At 44.4% G+C, this 19,637-nt stretch overlaps 1 protein-coding gene across 2 annotated transcripts in view; it reads right to left on the bottom strand.

Annotated features, from left to right (window-relative positions):
- FRRS1L (ferric chelate reductase 1 like) overlaps positions 1-19,174 on the bottom strand; it is a 28,120-nt gene extending 8,946 nt beyond the window's left edge. The window contains exons 1-3 of one of the 2 annotated variants that reach the window (XM_037152805.2): positions 18,836-19,174; positions 6,108-6,192; positions 3,360-3,498 (exon numbers count right to left, since the gene is read on the bottom strand). In XM_037152805.2, coding sequence (XP_037008700.1) covers positions 3,360-3,498; positions 6,108-6,192; positions 18,836-19,073 — 462 coding nt within the window. In that variant the 5' untranslated portion in view covers positions 19,074-19,174. The remainder of the gene's footprint in view (positions 1-3,359; positions 3,499-6,107; positions 6,193-18,835) is intronic. The other variant, XM_037152806.2, reaches the window with a different exon arrangement.
- Between the last annotated feature and the right edge of the window lie 463 nt (positions 19,175-19,637).

Genomic DNA, 19,637 nt, shown 5'->3' with positions numbered 1-19,637 from the left:
AGAATTACTTGCTTACGATTTTTTAACAAAAGATTTTGTAATGAAAAGGGGGCCTTATTTATGCTGGAGCCTGTATATTCCATTACCTCTGTCATTTGAATTTCCATCCCCCAATTATTTTAGATGTCATTAAAAAGCTTTAGCCAAGTGACCAAAGTTAGCATCACAACTGCTGACATCAACTGCCACTTGTTGTGATGTTCCGAGAGGAATATATCACCAGCTCCCTAATATTCCTGCCAAAAACACATAAACTAATCATGAAAAAACAACCAGGCAAATCCAAATGGAGGGTCATTCTATAAAAGAAAAATTGTCCTATAATCATCAAAAAGGCCAGTGCCATAAAAGACCACACATGCAAAGGCTTTTAAGAAACTATTTCGCAATAAACGAGATCAAAGATGCATGACAACTAATGGCGTGGTGTTCCCAGACAGGTTCCCGGGTCGTCAAATAAAAATTCCCATAAACACCAGTATTAGGACAACTGGCAACAGTTGAAATGGACAGTATATTGGATAATAGTCTCAGGTCAATGTTGAACTTCCCAAATTTAATAAGTAAGTTGATGTAATCGCCAAAGTTTCCAGGAAATAGTAAAACTAATAATAAGTAGAAATAGCAGAGAGAGGAAGTAGGTGTGACAAAATGTTAACATTTGTCAGAAAGTTCTGGAACTAGATAGTGGCAACAGTTGTACCCTGTGAATGTAGCTGAGGCCACTGAATTGTACGCTTTATTTTTTTTTAACTTTTACTTATTATTTTATTTATTTATTTTTAGAGGGAGAGAGAGGGATGGAGAAAGAGAAGGACAGGAACATCAATGTGCCAAAGAAACATCGATTGGTTGCCTCTCGCGTGCCCGTAACCGGGGACCTAGCCCACAACCCAGGCATGTGCCCTGACCGGAAATTGAACCAGCGATGCCCAACACACTGAGCCAAACCAGTCAGGGCTTAATTGTGTACTTTAAAATGGTTAAAATGATAGATTTTTATGTTATGTACATTTTACCACAATAAAAAACTATTATTTGGTGACCCTAGGTGAAGTATACGATACTGAACTATCTTGCAGCTTGTCTGTAGGTTTAAAATTTTTTTCAAAAGAAGTCAAAAATATATATGTTGTTCATCGATTCTAACAAATTTACTACTCTGTGGAAGATGTTGCTAATGGGGGAGGTATTTGTCTATTTGGGGGCAGAGGGTATGTAGAAATTTTCTGTACCCGTTATTCAGTGTTTTTCAATCTTCACATGAGGATATGCTTAGAGAGAGGAAGGGAGAGAGAGAGAGAGGAACATCAACATGAGAGAGAAACATTGATCAGTGGCCTCCCATTCACCCCCCAATCAGGGATCAAACCCACAAGCTGGGTATGCGCCCTGACCGGGAATCAAACCCACCACCTTTTGGTGTATGGGACAGTGCTCCAACCAACTATTCGAGTTTGCTGTAGACCTAAAACTTTTCTAAACAATAAAGTCTAATATGAAAACAATGAACTATTTCAAAAAAAAGTTATAGGCTAACTAAAAGGGGTTCCATTTTGTTTTTCCAATGTATCAGGTTTTAGAAAAAAATTAATCTGTGCTTGAAATAGTAGGAGAAGGAAAGAAATCTCTACGGTGAAGCTCTTCAGGTAGCAAAATGTCAACACATCACATTGGGATGCTCCTCCTTCAACACCCCCTGCTCGACCGAGCTCCATAATGGTAACAGCTGCGCCAGGACTGCAGACGCATTCCAGGACAGGAAACGGTCAAGTGCAACCCAAGCCAGCTTCCAGGCATGGCACGCCCCTCTGTTTCTCCCACCGACACTACACTGCAGGAGGAGGTATGTGATGTAGATTCATAGCTATACCATCTTACCAGCTGGACCCACTGTCTTACTGCCTGGGAGGGCTGGGAATGGATGGAGGCTCATTCTCCTGGTGGTGTCTCCGAGAACAAAGCCCCTGGAGCTCTGACTGCTCGGACTGCTGTCTCAGTTTCTTCCTATCACCCACTCACAACTTCCCATCATCCATTAGCAAAGCCTACTGCATGACCTTCAAAGCACATCCAAAATCTGCCCTGGCTGTGTGGCTGGATGGATTGAATGCCAGCCTGTGAAGCAAAGGGTCACCAGTTTGATTCTCAGTCAGGGCACATGCCTGTGTTGCAGGCCATGTCCCCAGTAGGGGCCACGTGAGAAGCAACCACACGTTGACGTTTCTCTCCCTCTCTTTCTTCCTCCCTTCCTCTCTCTCTAAAAATAAATAAATAGAATCTTTTAAAAAACCATATCCAAAATCTGAGCACGACTCACCACCATCACTGACGTAACCCGGGCTGAGCTGCCTCTTCTCACTGCCTGAGTCTCAGGCAGGCCAGGTAATGAGAGGAGCAAGTGTCCTCTACACAGAGCAGCAGCACGTGCAAAGGTACTGAGGCCTAAGAAAGGCGGGTTGTTTGGGAAGCATCCTGGCACATTGAAGTAGCAGATGATGGGGCCACAGGGAAAAGAGGGAAGAACACAGCAGAGGCACAGAGAGAAGCAGAGGCAGGAGATGGAAAGCTGTCTGGGCTCCTGATGCCCCAGCTCTTCCTGGTCACAGTCCTTTCTGAGGTCCGGATGTGTTCTTGCCCAGGGGTACAGTGGAAGACTGAAATTTAGACCCATTTCCTCAGTCCCCTATAGTGATATTATATACCCATACCTTTGCAGGGCTTCTTGGTAGGGGGAGTGTGTGTCCCTGCCCTTTCATTCTGGACTTGGCTGTGAGACTGACTTGGGGCGATGGATTGTTAGCAGCTGTGGCATGAGCAGAGGTTTGACATACGTTTGGATTGCTCTTGTACTCCAGCCTCTGCCATGAAAATCACAGGCCTTGGTACCGGCTGGTTCCAGAATGATTAGGAAAAAACCTGAATCCAACCCATGGACTGGAGCCCAGCTGATTCCCAGCCAATCCACACACATGTGATCAAGGAATACGTGCTTACTATTATAAATCATGTACTTTGTGAGGCTTTTCATATAGCATTTCTGTGGAAATAGCTAATAAACGCAGGTACCACAAAACATCTTGCGTTCTCATAACCAACCCTTCCTTCTCTGTCTCAGCTAGCTTGAATTTTTAACTTGAAACCAGAGGGCCATACTAATATAATCATTTTCCTGCTTTGATGAATTTCTTTGCTTTGTGATGCTTTGCAAAAGACAATCAGATGCCAGAAATGATCGTCTCCCATTTAAAAGCGGCATGCGGTAGCCTAGAGAAACATAACCATACCCATTCTTTAAACTCGCAAGTCACACAGCAAATGAGAGAGAAAATAAGCTTCTGGTATGAAGTGTGTCTTACCATTTTCCTGTCTGAAGAGAATCCAACTGCCACCCAGCCATCTGTGTCTGCACTCAGCTCAAATTCCACATCAGCCCCTATGATCCGGTAGCTAAGGAAGTAGTCACAGGTCTCTGCATTGCAACCTGGTTTGCCATACCTGTAGGAAACATCAAAAGAGCCCTAACTCAAGATGGTAAGGGGGGTCAAGTACATGGTGATGGAAGGAGACTGTACTTCGAGTGGTGAGCACACAATGGAACATACAGATGATGTGTTAGCGAATTGTGTACCTAAGGCTTATATATTGTCATCAATCAATGTTACCCCAATAAACTTAATAAATAAAACACACATCACTCCTTCATCTTCCTGTTCAAAATACATTAAGAGGACGTCTATATATCAGGCAGAACACCAAGCAACATTATTGAATAAATTAAATCTTTGCCCTTGGGGTCCCCAAAACTGTTTCACTCAGTTAGGAGGGACCTCGGAGATGATATGCTCCACTTTATCTACTTATAAACAGGGGTCCGGAGATGGGAAGGGGCTTTCCTGAGGTTGTGCAGTAAGTCAGCGGCTACAGCAGGACTTGAACCCGCGCCTCCAAACTCCCAGCCAGTATTCCAGCGTACTAGATTAGCATCTCTCAAATACTAATCATTACTGCATTATTTCTGAATCCATTTTAGAGAGGAAGATCCTCTGAATTCATCACTTAAATTATTTTTGTTCATTAATTGTATACCAATTCTTTTTACTTTAAAATCTGCAATTAAGCTAACACCAAGCAGCGCATAAGTCTATGCGTCAACGAAACGACAAAACCAAGGAACATTTAAACCTGCATCATTCATATGATGGATGATGCAGTTTTACTTAAAGTAAAATTCTGCCTACAAGTACGTGGTGTGACTGACTATACCATGCAGGGCCTTCTGACTGAGCATGTTCTTACTATTCAACATGGTTCACTCTCCTCCGCTCCCACCTGAACAGCTGCACGACCCTGTATGCACAATGCACCACAGGAACACCTCATCCCGTGCTCACCAAGCGTGGACGCCTCGTCTGTTTATAAAATTTGCCCATTTGCTCTGCTTGCACTAATACAACTACAGCTTCAGGCACCAGGCATGCAGCAGGATAAGGAGCTATCCACATCCTCGGATTATGTGGATTATGAATACGTTATGAATTAACGATTCATATGAATTAACGTTAATTCATGTGAATTAACGATTATGAATACGTTAATCTTTTAATGAAGCATCCATGAAAGGAAGACACAAATTTATTTTATTTATCTTTAACTTACCTGAGCAATTTTTAATAAAAAAAATTAAAAAGTTTTTTTTATCACATTTGATATTATATCAGTTTTAAGCACACAGTACAGAGGGTAGACATTTCCATAACTTCCAAAGTGATCTCCTGGGGAAGTCCAGCACCCACCTGCCACCACACACAGTTATTATTGAACAATATTACTGACTACATTCCCTACGCTGTACTTTACATCCCCATGACTATTTTGCAACTGTCAATTTATACCTCTCAATCCCTCCACCTTTTTCACCCACCCCCCCAACCGTCTGGCAGCCGTCAGTCTGTTCTTGGATCTATGAGACAGACTGTTTCTGTGTTGAAAACACAAGTTTACATTTTCTCACAAAGAACTTGTGGACCCTTTAAGAACTGACAAGCCTCGTTTGAGGAACACTGCTTTACACCATTTTCAGAAGGACAGAACATTGTAGCACTGGGTGGGACAGTCTGAACTCGGATGGCAAGTATCTGAGGGAACTAGACACGAATCTGCTATGTGTAAAGACTAGGCCATTTTGCTCCCGGGTGCTCTGAGCAGCCAGGATGAGATGTCAGTTCCAGAAAACATGGGACTGGGCTGACAAAAAGCTAAAGGACAAATGAATGAGACAGGAAACAGGTCACTCTGAAGCCAGCAGGGCACTAAAATACCTTCACTTTTCAAAAATACCCCCTAATCACCAAAATTTCACAGTACTGGCCATCTTCCCTAACATTAGTATTATTGGGTTTTTAAAAATTCCTTAGAAATGTTCTAGTAATCCAAACAAAGCTTAAAACCCCTATAATTCAGTTTTTTTCTTTTAAGCCCTGAACCAAAAAAAAAAAAAGAACTTCAGAGCAATGGTCAACAAAATCTTTGCTTAAGGACAATTTGTTTCAGGAAATAAAGAATTCGGAGAGAAGAAGGCCCACGGCCTGCACCACGGTTCTCTCATTCCAGTCCATCATGTCTGGACAGAATGCTACGAACAAGCATGCAAGGACTCACTACACCTGAGATAATGGGCTGGCCGCACTGATCAGTGCTTAATGACTGGTCAGCATCACACAGAGGTCAGCGAGTCATGACTGTTTGAAAAGGAATTGGCTATCAGACTTGTCCACCATTGCCTGTGCATCCACGCCCCCTCCTAACCAGACCTATGCTGTGTCACGTGATTCCCCTTCCTACAGCCAATCAGTTTGGAGTAGACTCCCGTGCCCATGGCGGTACAGTAAAAAATGAAGACTGTTCCAGGGTCAAGCTGCGTGTTAGAGCTTAAGGCCTTTAAGACCGAAAACCGAGGAGGTCATCAGGAACAGGCCACATCCCAGTCGAAGTTAGAGAGGGGTACAGGGCTCCGATTAGAACAGACAGCTTGCCATGTCTATGCTACCCTGAGAAGCAAATCAACATCTCAGTCTTAAAGTCTTTCAACTCACGGATCTACCAACCTAAAGCATCCCTTCGTTTTTCCACAGTCGTCCACTTTGATTTTGGCAAACGGGTCCACAGGAGGAGCAGTAGGGAAAGGGTAACCTGTGAGAGTAAAGGGCAAGAGTGAGAATACAGAAGGCTTAGCAAGTCCAATAACAACTTTTCCAAGGAGAATTTTTAAAAATGCATTACCATTTTCTATCACACCCATGTAGGTGTGTGCCAGGTCTCAGAAAAGAGCACTACATTAGCCTAATCACCCTCTTCATGAATAGAGAGTGCGGGGTACCCATTTTTGAACAGAGCCTTACATGTTAACTGAGAATAAGTGGCATCTTCCTCCTTTGACAGGCGAGGAACCCGAGGCCCTAAGAGGAGGCACGATTTCATATAAACACTGGCTCCCCACTGTGCGCTGGGAGTTTAAAAACCACTGCTTTAGTACCATACACATGCTGTGAGAACAGAAAATTAACCATGATCCATTTATATATTCAACAGTAGAAGTTTTCCATATGTATATGTGATAACAGAATATTTCCATTACTGTGAACTTCCTTTTTTTGAGCTTTGTGAGAGCTTTAATAGCACAAAGTGTTTGTAGCTACAAGGTGGACAGGTGTTGTAAACTATATATAATGACACAAAGCGCTAACTAGAGGCATGAAGGACGCACCATCACTTTGGCTTGGGAAATACCAACAATTTCAATAACTGGTTCACTTCAAAGTTCATCTTCCTGGCTAAGTCTCCAATTTTCATTTTGTGAAATAGTAAACATGAGTACCACACTCAAAGTGATATCTTGCGCTTTTCAATATGCACATTTAGGCAGTTTTGCTCTTGACTCTGTTTATAAATATTTTAAGCCAGTTTTCATCAAACAGAAGAAAAGTGAAGTCTGCCTTTTCGTCTCTAAATTATAAACAGGCGTAAAAGCTTTTTAAACAGCAATCTTAAAAATGTCAACCGCTAATGGTTGGGCTGTGCTCTCCAATCACATAATCTGCTCATCACAAATCTGGGTAGGAGCATAAACATGTACCCGTATGTTAGGGCTACCAGTAAATACTGTATTATTTCACCTTATGAGGAGTTCTACTGTGGCCATGTAATAAGTAGTCCAAAATTTCCCTGGCATTTTAGAGAAAAAGGGCAGACCTAAATTCATTTTCAAGGTTGAAAATAATAAGTACATCCAAGTTCAATCACACTACTGATACAACTGCTGCTGAAGTTCAGAAGAGGGCAATGGACTGCCTGTAAAAAGTGGCTCTTATTTTGAAGAATAGTTTCACTTTTGCCTTCCAGGATACCACTTGTAATACAAATTGTGTACTATAGCAGTTCAGCTGGTGAGTTCTCTTAACTTTACTGGCCTTTCCAATTGTATTCAGGCTTTACAAAATCTGTGGGCCATTGGATTTCCATTCTCCCCAAAGAAATTTAAATATGAACACTTGAAATAAGTAGGTGATAAGAAGACAATCAAATGTCACCAGGTTTAAGAATAAGACAGAAACAAGTTATAATAAAAAGATGCCCCAAATTATTTAGCATCCATTGCTACAAAGAAAAAAGTAAAATAATTCAGAAAATTATTTTGTATATATCATCTTTTTCTTAAAGACAGGCAGTTATATTTTTTTTAAAAAACAGTCAGAAATTAAGTTTTTGTTTAAACCATATGTTATTTTTCCACTTAAATTTTACAAAATTTGATGTGAGAGAAAAAAGAGTTAGATAGTTTCTACAAACTGGCAAACCTGGTTGCCACAGGTTTTTTCTGAAGTCAACCTGGTGCACTTTATTCAATGGGTAAATTGTTAGTTTTAAAATTAACAATCATTCTCTAAATATTCAACAGTAATGTCCTTATCATACACAGTATATTCACATTCAACATATAAAACATACAATGGTATCCTTCAGAGTCATGCTATGTGTTCTGAAATCCAATAAATTTCCTTGAAATAACGGGCAATCCTGATGCTTTCCAACAATTCGGGCCTAAAGCTTCACATTTTGGAAACAAACAAAAAAGAAAGTGTGTCATCGAAGGAAGCTGCTGAGAGGTCTGGAACTTCGGGAGTTTAATATAACGAAAAAGATGGATAAACAGAAGAGGAACTTCCGTTTTGCATTATGCTGCATGTGACATTTTCATGTCTCACCAAACCCTTTGAACACATCGTTTCTGACAGCTGTGTTTCTTGTAACGTGTTTCTTGTAACTAATGTTACAAGAAATGCATTAAACCATACACTGAAGGGCAAGCCTGCATTATGCTTCTAGTCGTGACAAATGTCATTTTCTCCTGGATGCAGGAGAAATGTTCTCCTCCACACAGAAAGGAACCACGTGTGATTCATCCTGCATTCTCTGCCCAGCATTGTGCCTGGCACTGGCCACAAAATAAATGACCGTCCAATGTTTTTTTAAGTGAGATTTTGTGTATTTTGTTCTATTAATTATCCTTTAAGAAAAAAACACTGGGCTGCACATTCCTGGCACACAACTGTGCATTGTGGAGTTCATCTCTATTGCCCTAGACCTTGACCACATGCTAAAATATAGCCCTATCTCTTATCTCTCTGCCACCTTTTCACAACTGGGCCAAACGCATTGCTTTGTCTAGTTTTATGCTTATTTTATGCTAAGTTCTATATCCACTTTAGTACCATAGACTGAATCCTGCCTTACCTGAGTTTTTTGTTTCTCTCTTACTATATATTGAGCGGCTGCTGAATACTGCAAATTATGTTAAGCATCTTCACATAGTGTTCTTCCTCATATTTCTCCCTACAATGTGGAGGCCATTTTTTTTTCTCAGAATAGTTATCCAGGAGAGCAATGGCTACTTATGTTTTTAAGAGTCTACAGCTGACTGACAAAGTTAATGTCTTGTCATGTGGTTTTGGACTCAGGTTCCTCTTCTATTTTTTCAAACATATTATCCTTACTACTTCCTAGCATCTAGAATCATACATTGGCATACAGCAGATTTCCAGCTCAAAAAATGCCATCATTGTTACTATTGGATGATTACTATTAAATTTTGTAAACTAGACTGAGAACTAGTAACTACTAGGTAAGACTGTCTCTATAAAAAGTACAGGTTTCTAAGTCCCAAATAAGAGCATGTTTTGGAACAAAACTTATATATGTACTGTATGAGTTTAATAGTGTTGGCAAAAAAGCTTATTTCTTGGGGCTCTTCTAGAACTAATTTCCCATTTAATAACTGAAGGCAGGTCCGACTGCCTGTTGCTATGAAAGCCAATACTTCAGAGGCAGGTGCAGATGTAAAAGAAAGTGGTTTATTTTCAGGCTCTAGCCATCTAGAAGATGGGGGACTGTTGTCTCAAAGTCCATCTGCTGGGAAGATGGGGGACTCACTTCTCAAAGGCTGTCTCCAACCCTCAGTGGAGGCAGAGGTTTTTATAAGGAGGGTGGGGGTTGAAAAGCGCTCTGTGTGCAGACGAACACAGTCCATTCCAATGAGGCAAGTGATGGTCCGGTGTGCATCATCCTGGTTTAGTCATCCTGGCTCCAAGGCTGAAGGTCAGCAAATCTCCCAGAGCTGAGATGCGGGAAGGTTGGAGTCTATATCTTTTGATACTAGTTCCTAGGACTCTTATACAAACAATGCTGTTCATCTACAAGCTACATATTAGTCAGCATCAGCACTTACAGAAACAATGTCAACAGAATGGTGGGATGGGTTACAATTCCCTGTTACCATTTTCCAGTTACATTATTTTATGTTTCTAAAGCTCAATGAGACTGTCGGACAGACTTGGGCATCCATTTAAGGACATTTTCTCTTGTTCTGTAAACTGTTGTATGTTAAAGAATTTGGTTGGCCTTTGTCCTTGGTTCCTGAAAGACTAGGTGCTTGTAATTTTCCAATGATGATTGTCTTTCTTATTCATGAGCCCCTGGGATCACACCTGAGTTTATGCTACAAGGTGCAATGACTCAGGATGGAGGCTAGTCAGTAGAAGCCCAACCACGTAATCAGAGGGTTGGGGCTTTGAGGCAGCCCCTCCTTCAAAGAGGGAGTAGGAGACAGAGAATCAAGTTCAATTACTGTAGCCAGTGATTAAATCAATCGTGCCTATGTAATAAAGCCCCAGGAGACACTGTGGACACTGAAGCTCAGTGGAGCTTCCTAGTTGGTGAACACATTGAGGTACCAGGAAGGTGCCATGCCCTGATGCCATGAGGAGGAGGCTCAGAAATTCTGCATTTGAGAGCCCCTGGACCTTGCCCTGTGTGTGTGTCTTCATTGACTATTCCTGAGTTGTTTCCTTCCTAACAAAACTATACTATGAGACACGCTAGTGGGGGGTAGCTCCTGAGTTGGTAGCCAGTTGGTTTGAGTGAGGACAGTCTTTCTGTGGAACATGCCCTTGAATTTGTAATAACTCTGGGTCATTAATACCAGAAATAAATTTCAGTATATTAGTTGGGGTTGGCATCTGAATATAAGCAGATTTTATAATATTACAATTTTCCCCCTGGAATTAAATGATCTATTTGGCATACAATAACTTTGGACTGTGTGCCAGTATTTAAGATCCTGCCAAGATGCAAAAAGCCTTTTATGTTCCCCACACCAGTATCCTGAAACTCCTGCACTTTGACCTTGTAAGAAATAAATGACCTAAGGCGCCTTCAGCAGAACTTGGATCTGAAGTTCAGGTTCCAGGCACAATTTCTCACTGTGCCAACAGTGCTGCTTTGCCTTGCTGTCCACAGCTGTACCGTACTGGCCTGACCTTGGCCATGCCCAAGGTCTGGAAGCACGAGAGCAGACTAATGTCCACTGTCCATACGTTGGACCATAGGGTCCAACACAAGGAACATCCCTTTTTTATTATAAAATCCTTTTATTACAAAATCATAAGCATGTAATTCTGTAACATAACAATATCATGCTCAAGCACACCATATGACACTTTAGGTGAAATGTTCAAATGACAACTATAAATTATTACACCCATATTATAATCTTACCAACTACACTCAAGCAGGCATTACTTCTGCTGGACCCTGTGTATATCTTGAAAATACATGGTTTGTGTATGTGTTTAATCGCACAAATGACACTGTGCACTGAATGGCATCGGGTTTATTATTTCCTGTGGAAACCTATCCATACATGTCAGCGTGAGACCCGTTACTACTCCTGACTGAGAAGTATTCTGTGATGTGCATATAACATTTTTTGAGATACCCTCCCAGGTTTGGACACAGAAAGCACCTCCAATCTTTGCTCTCTCTAATAATGAAGCGATAGACATCCTTACATGTTTCCTGTAGAATACACAACAGGTTTTTGTTTCAATAAACCCTAGGGAGCAATAGCTGAAGAATCTTTAGTTCCACAAAGCTCAATGATACCGGTTTTTGGTCCCTGTATTACTTGGTGTTGAGTCTTTTTCATAAGAGTCTATGTGCATTCCAGATGTAAAGTCACTGCTGATTTCAGATGTTGACATTTTTTCTCCCAGTCTGCCCCTGATCTTACTTTCTTCTGTGATGTTCTTTCTGGGACCAAAATCTCTGATGTATTCAAGGAAATAATTTCCATTTTTTGGCTTGTGTGTTTTCGTAGTCTTGTCTAAGAGATCAACGTCCATTCTAAGGACATGAAGATATTCTCGTACATGTTTATTTACTAACTTCGTAGTGCTGCCTTCTCATTTAGATCTAACCCACATGGAATTTATTTATGGTTTTAAAGATTTAAAGTAATTTATTTTGATTTTGAGGGAGGGAGAGGGAGAGACACATCGATGTGTGAGAGATGCGGTGCAAGAGACACATCAATCAGTTGCCTCTCACATGCCCCCCACTGGGGACCTGGCCCGCCACCCAGCCATGTGACCTAACTGGGAACTGAACCGGTGACCTTTCAGTCTGCAGGCCGGCACTCAATCCACTGAGCCACACCAGCCAGGGCTGGAATTTATTTTTTATGTGGTATGAAGTAAAAAATGTTTAACTCTTTCTCCTACGTTGAATCAGTTTTTCTCAACATCACTTACTAAATAATTCATCTTTTCCCTGATGAATCATGACAGCACCTCAGTACTTTACTAGTTCTCATACAAACTTAGGTCTATTTTTGAATTGTAAGGGGTTTTCATTGTTGTTGTTTGTTCTGTTTTTGGTTTACCTGAGCCAGGACCACACTATTTTAATTGCTAGGCTTTGTAACGCATCTTAGTATCCGGCAAGGCAAAACCATCTTAGCAATTCATGAAGCTCAGTTCTCCCATGTGAAGTACAGTCATCGGTTTGTCATGTTCCCTCCAAAACTGCTGCTGGGCATGCGTCTGGGGCTGCGTTAGATGTTCGGATAAACCGGGGGAGGATCGGCATCCATACGACACCAAGTTACTCCTTCCCAGATGAAGGTGTAGCTCTCCATTCTGTCCCCTCTCTTATATCCCTAAGTTTAAATTTTTCTCCATGCAGGACTGATGCGTCCTTGGTTATGTAAAACCTGGATACTTCAGATTTTTATTGCTATTTTAAACAATACCTTGTTTTCTTTACCTTCCCTAGTTTCTTACTGCTAGAAGAGAGCTTTTGGTTTAGTTTATGGGAACCTTACTGCATTCTCTTGAATATATCTGTTTGTCGATTCTTGTTTTCTGTGTAAATGTTCATATCAAGACAGACTGGTGAACAGCTACCCCCCGGCCTCCACCAATCCGGAGGCCGGCCTCAGACCCTCTGGGACCACTCTAGCAATTTCACAGGGCTGTGCTTTCTTTATTTATGTGTTCATGCATATTTTTTAATTCTTCTTTTCTTATAGCAGCATGTATGCCCAACAACTGATCGCCTCCATGGTGTGTAGATGTTGATGTGAACAAAACCACGCCCATCTCTGTGTTCTGATTTCATTTCATTTTTGTTTCGTGCTGTGACCTTTGACCACTGTCCTTGACAAGCATATCAGAGCCTTCTAGTTGATAATTATTGGTGTTCCCTAGAATGTAGTCATGCTATAGATATGCATGCATATGTACGCATATCTACATGCGTATGTAGATATTTTTGCTGGTAATAGCCGGGATGGCATGACAATGGAGATATTCAACTGCTAATGGTATTGATTACAGTAACGTTCTGTCGCAAGACCACCAGGAGGCATGGCCCCTGGAGCTATTGCATCCTTTGTCCCTTGTCTGGTCAATCATTTATACCTGAGTTATACTGTGAAAAAAGTACTGTAATGGTGTCTGGCAGTGGAGAACACTTTTCGCAAAATGCTGGGCCATCTGTCCGCTCCGGCCCAATCTTCCCAGAAGGAAATTACCCTATAATAAATTGTGTTCTAGTCTATGGAGTCACCTGCTTTGTTCTTCAGTCTAAAGATACTTTCTCATTAGAGTGGCCGTTACACCTTTGCCCCACCACCAGACAAGGGGTTTCTACCTGGATTTCCCACAAGCATATCGATTACACGTGCCCAGCATGGAGCTCCCCTCCACCAGATGCCCTTCCTTCTGTTTTCTGTTGCAGTGAGGAATGCCACTGCCCACCCACAGTCTCCCAACCCTGAAGCCGCGGTCCTAGATTTCTCCACCTGGTGCATGACTTACTCATCACTCCTTCTATTCCCACCTTAGAAAGCCAAGCCTGCCCTTCTGCTTCAGTGGATCTCCTATCAGACCCCCCACCTCCCTCCTGCTTCTTCCACCACGTGCCATCTTTCTAAAACAGGAACCTGACCTTGTCACAACACCATTTAAAAGACCTTTATTGATCTTCCCTTGCCCCTCCATTCTCTCTTTCCTACACTTACTTGTTGTATTCCCTGGTCTTGAGACATATGGGTTAGACTAACGGTCCCCAACCTTTTTGGCATCAGGGGCTAGTTTTGTGGGACACAAATTTTCCATGGATACTGGTGTGGGGGGAAGGGTTTCAGGGTGATTCAAGTGCATTTCATTCAAGGGCACCTCTTGCTGTGCAGCCTGATTCCTAACAGGCCTGGACTGGTACTTGTCTGTGGCCCAGAGTCTGGGGGCCCCTGGGTTAGACCCCCAAGATGTGGCCAGCTCCTCCTCCCCTTATTTTGTCATTCCCCATTTTTCATTACTGATTTTTCAATTTTATCTGTTTGTTTGCTTTTCTTTGTTCCTTTCCCTCCATTTTTGGTGCCCTTTTCTTCCTTTTCTCTAAAATCGAAACTTGCTGAGACCAAATAATATTAGTTTAGGGCTAATTTTTTTCCTCCTTCTTTCTCTCTCCTCCTTCTCACATGTGCCCTGAAAACCCTTCCAACAACTATTCTGTTGTGAGAACAATTAAGCTACTTTTTCTCCTTTTGGGTATTTCTATACCATGAGAGGTACTTACTTTCTTGGCTGATTTTTTCCAGGTTCTCAGTATGGTTTCGTGGTTTCCATCCCTGTCTTATTCACAGATACTATCTGTTCCCTTCTTGCAATCCCATGGGCCTGTTTTGCCATACTCCACTGGGTGGTTAATGGCTTCTCGTTTGCTATTTATTGTCTCTAATTAACTGCTTGGATCATAGCCCTCAGGTATTAATTTAGGACTTGATTCCTTGATATTTTAACCAGAAATGATCCGTTCCAATCTCTGAGAGCTACTGCATCGGCCTCATTCTCTGTCTGGACTGCCTGAGTTGTCGTTTCTACTCATCGGAGTCATATACCAAAGTGAAAATGTCATAGGACTCGGGGAAATTCAAAGCTCCGCACACACACGGAGCCTGGTCAGCAAGTTTTCCTCCACACACTCCTCCGCTCAGGAACCCGCGATTCTTAACCACCTGCCTACCAATTCCAATCCCTCTGCTCAAGTTCACTCATAAAAAAATACTCCATGCTGCCCGCCCCACTGCATTTCCTAGTGCTCGTCCACAGGGACCCTCTCCTCATCCATAAAGTCGATCAACAACCCACGCAGCTCTCTGCTGTCTTCCCGCTCTGTGCCTTTAGCTGAGATATTTAAATTTTCTATGGGTCAGTTTTCTTAACTCTAAACTGAAGATAATAACAGTACCTACGTCCGAGTATTGCTGTAAAGATTAAAATTAGTACGTAGAAGGCACTAAGCACAGTGCCCAGAACATACTAAGCACTTAAGCTCTTTTCTTCTCTCTGCTGCCACATTAGCTCTTTGCCAAGGTAGGGGAAGTCCTGGTTGGCACTTGATGGTCAGAGCTTCGTGGACTGGGCTGCCTGTGGCCAGACTCAGGGTCCGTTCCAGGGTCTGTTCCTGGGATCTGGCCTGGGGGGCTCAGCAGCAAAGAGAGGCGAGCAGGGGGCTTCACATGGGACTCCCCTTATGCCAACACGCAGCTCTGTTTCTCTTCCACAGCACCCTCAGAATAGGCCCTTTACCCATAACCGTGCAGTAATCTGTTCCGCGTTCTACTGTTGCTCTAATACTATATAGATTCTGGGACAAGAACTTCAAACTGAAGAGGTATGAGAGTGGTAGGATTCGAGCATCAAGACATTATTCACACTCAGGAGCCTGGACAGCACTAAGGGCCATGGCGGGCTCAATAAAGGGCTGCGGGTCAACGTCCTTGCCTAGTGGCAGGGCCTGGACAAGGGAGAAAATTAGGGAAGCTCCCTGAGAGAGGTGACGTTTGAGCTGGGACTGTAGGAATGAGCAGCAGAGACAAAGGTAGTGGGAACCCCTAAGAATTCTGAAACTAACATAGTTAAACCCCAAAATAATTTAATTTAAAAAAGTGAACACAGGAGGTGATTAGAGACACCAAATGAGCCAGTGTCCAGTCTCTGGCTTTGGGCTTCTCGGGCAATCTGGACACACGGCACAAATGGCACCTGGAGGGTGGGTAATGGTCACTGGGCTCGCCCACAGATTCAGTGAATTCTCCATTCCCACCCCCATTATCCAATTCCCTTTTGCCAATTTCCTAATACTAAGCTATCTTTTCATTAAACACTCAGTTTCCTGGCTACTTTGACCCTCAGAAGAAGGTACCCTGTGTAGAAAACTTAAGTAGCCCAATCCCTACAAAAAGACAACCCTGTTTGTGCAGATAGAATAGTTGAAAGGTACCACTTCTACTACTTCCACCTCTTCACTTGTTACTTCCAGCAAATCACCCAGGCTCCCTCCTTCCGTCACTGAATCCACCCCAGGAAGCTCTGCCCACTTCCTCTCAGTCCCTGAATCCACCCACTGCTCGGAGTCTTCACGCCGCTGGGCTTCCCCAGGGCACGGGGCTCTGTTTCCTGACACCCTTCTTCCCTGCACCTAATGGCGGGGACACCCTCTAGGACATTTCCTGGCTCTGCTTCTCCCTGTTTGGCAGTCCCTTTTGAAGGTGGTGGTGTCACTAATTATTTCTAAGGATCTTGGGAAAGTCTTTATTCAAGACCCACAGGGCTAAAGCCCAGGCCCAGGATAATCTAGCGGAGTACTGCCCCTGGAGAGGTGCACCCTACAAACACCGCACTAGCACCCACCAGACGGTGGTAGGGTTGGCATGTGAAGATGAGTGAGGTGGTCAGCAAGAAGAGTAGAAGGACGGATAGTGAAAGCTCGGGGTGAGAGAAGCAGCAGAGTGAGGAAGGGCTGTGAAAGGAAGTGGGGCCAGAGAGGAAATTCTAGATGAACAAGTTGAAGCTCCATCCAGGGAGCAGGTGGAGGGTTTTTTTTGAGGATCAAGGCCAGGCTTCAGGCTGTACCTGCAGAATGGGAAAGAGGGGCAAGCACACAACCTGGGGATCTGTATGTACATCACAGGCTCTGCTGCCCCTGCACAGCCACCTCACCTAAATGTCCTCCCTCTTCTGTCCCAGCAAGGTCTTTCACACTTCTCAGGTAACTCTATAGAGCCTTCCCATGGCTGCAGCCCACCTGATGTCCGTGTTCATAAAACCGTCTGGACTACACAACTCACTTCATTCCCTCCACAGGTGCAAAGTGACACAGAGCATCTGGCCTCGTGCTTCATTTTTTAGGTCCATGTGCCCAATGAGGATATAAACTCTTACGTGGCACAGCTGAGTTACCCGGCAGTGTATTAGGCTGACTACAAAGAAAATAAATATGTATCAGATGTTTTCAGAAGCAGATGGACTTTGGAATATTTATTATTTTCCAGAATAACAGATTCTTCTGCTCGTTGTCCTCCCACACTCCCTCCATACATTCTTTCCTTCTTCCTGGCCACATGGTTGCTCAGGTTGAAGACTACATTTCCCAGCCTCCCTTGCAGCTAGGTCATACAATTACATTCTTGCCAAAAGAATGTGAGCAGCAGCGATCTGTGCAACTAGCCTAAAAGGAAAGGGCTTCCTTTCTTTCTCCTTTCCTCAAGCTTAAGCAAGAACATGCAAGCAACTCAAATTCCATACAGATGAGGACAAAGCCTTAGGAGATGGTGGAGCAATGAGATAGAAGGAACCTAGGTCCCTGAATGACCTTGTGGAGCAGAACTGACCCCCCCCCAGCCCAGACCAGCCAGACTCATGTGAGAGAAAAACTATCTTATTTAAGCCACTGTATATTGAGATCTCTGTTTCAGCAGTTAAGCTTCTACCCAACTAATGTATTTCCCTAAATCTCTTCTCTCCATCTTCCTTAACACAATAATTCCAATTTTTTAATTGGGGATATTACTTCTCAATGGAAAGGCTACATTTCCCAGCCTCCTTTGCACCCGTGAGTGATCACATGACTAAGTTAAGTATAAGTAGAATTGTTATATGGGACTTCTGAGTAATCTCCTTATAGTCAGTGACCTACTTCTTCCCATTTTCTCTTTCCTACTGTCTGGAAAGTGAATGTAATGGCAGGAGGTCAAGCAGCCATTTTGGGGTCATGAAGTTACAGCCTAAGAATTGTAAAGAAGCAGAGATCAGGATTCAGTGTCTCTGATGATCAGTTCTGGGCTGCTATTTCTAGATTTCATTTTTAAAAAACTATTCCTCTTAGCAGAAGAGAAAGAAAATCACTACTTTCCAAACTGCAGGGAAAAAAAGAGGCCAGTTTCCGTTTTTCTGAATAGAACCAGCTTGGCTTTTGTGCTCACTGAAGCATCTCCACCGGAGGTCTGTGGCTGACAAGCCCCCAGTCTCTGGGCTCAGCAGGCCCCAACAACGGTGGCTCACACCAGGGGACCATACCATTCACGATGACAGAAAAGAAGTGGAACGGAGGCAGGGAAGGAGACGCGCGCGACCCAGCTCCGGCGGCAGAACACTAAGAGGTTAGGGAGCTTAGTGCCGTTGCAAATCTGGGTCAATACACACAGGGAGGAAATAAGGCAACATCTTTCTTTAATTCGTATTTCTGCTTTCCACCGACTGCTCTGATCTCACACACCCCAGACCAACGGCGGCTTCCTCCCCTAACACCCCCACCCCCACCCCTAACCCCTGACAGAGATATGGAAGCCAGATCACGGGGTGCCCCACCTGTCCGCAGCTTCGCAGGACTTGGCCGACCACCTACCTCTCCCAGCCTCAGTCTCCCCATCTGCAAAGCAGACCGCGGGAGGAAAGCGCGGACCGCTCTTCGAGGCCCGTCCCCAGGTGGACCGGGGTCTGAGCCCTGCGCTCTCCGTCCCGGCCTCGGCTATGCCAGGGCTGCTTCCGTTCGCATCCTTAACCAACATTCCACCCTCGCTTCCGCTCCTGCCACCACCCCTGCCCCCCACCCCGAGTCTCCGGTTCCGAAACCCTTTACCCTCCCGCAGCCTCACCTTCCTCCGACAGGTAGCGCAGGTCGTAGAACTCCGCCGCGAACGTGCCGTAGGAGGAGTCGTGGCGCGGCACCACCTCGTCTGCGCCCGCGTCCCCCCGCGCGCGGCCCCGGGGTCCTCGGCCCCCCGGTCCCGCGCCGTCGTCCGCGGGGCTGGCGGCGCAGGCGACGGGACCGAGCAGCAGCAGCGAGAGCAGCGGCAGCCAGGCCCCCGGGCTCTGCCGGAGCGGCCGCGCCATCGCTGCGCACCTAACCCACAGCCGGGCCACTGGGCGCAGCGGGGGCGCCACTGGCGCGGGGCCCGGACTTCGCCACCTCCGCCGCCACCAGCACGCGCCAGTCCGTCCCCCGCCCGCAGCCCGCGCAGCCGCGAAGCCGCCTGCACCCGCCGCCTGGCCTTGGTCTGCGCATCCTCGCTTGGGCCTTGAAGCCTCCCCCTTTTTCTAACATCTTTTCCTCATCGCCAAGCTTTCTCCTTCTTAGCTTCCTCTGTCCTTTCGCCCAGCCTCTCCATCGCGTCTCCCACAGACACAGTGTGTCCCTTCTAGCCTTGCTACTCAGAATGTGTCCTCAAGTCAGCAGCATCGGAGTCCCCAGATACCTTGCTAGCATCCTCGCCTCACTGCAGATGCATGAATCATGATCTGCATTTGACCAAGACCCCCCAAAGACCCTAATGCACGTTCAGGTTCAAGAAGAAGAGCTCCTTGGACACACCTTGTCAGAATTGCCGCCTCCCCCACCTTGTTCAAGAACTTTTTGATGCATACAAAGCACTTCCTATACCCATTCTGTCTTGGGGT

This window comes from Artibeus jamaicensis, unplaced genomic scaffold, assembly GCF_021234435.1.
Source record: "Artibeus jamaicensis isolate MK-2021 breed Jamaican fruit bat unplaced genomic scaffold, CSHL_Jam_final scaffold_1964, whole genome shotgun sequence".
Taxonomy (NCBI): domain Eukaryota; kingdom Metazoa; phylum Chordata; class Mammalia; order Chiroptera; family Phyllostomidae; genus Artibeus; species Artibeus jamaicensis.
This window is presented reverse-complemented; position numbering and strand designations above follow the sequence as displayed.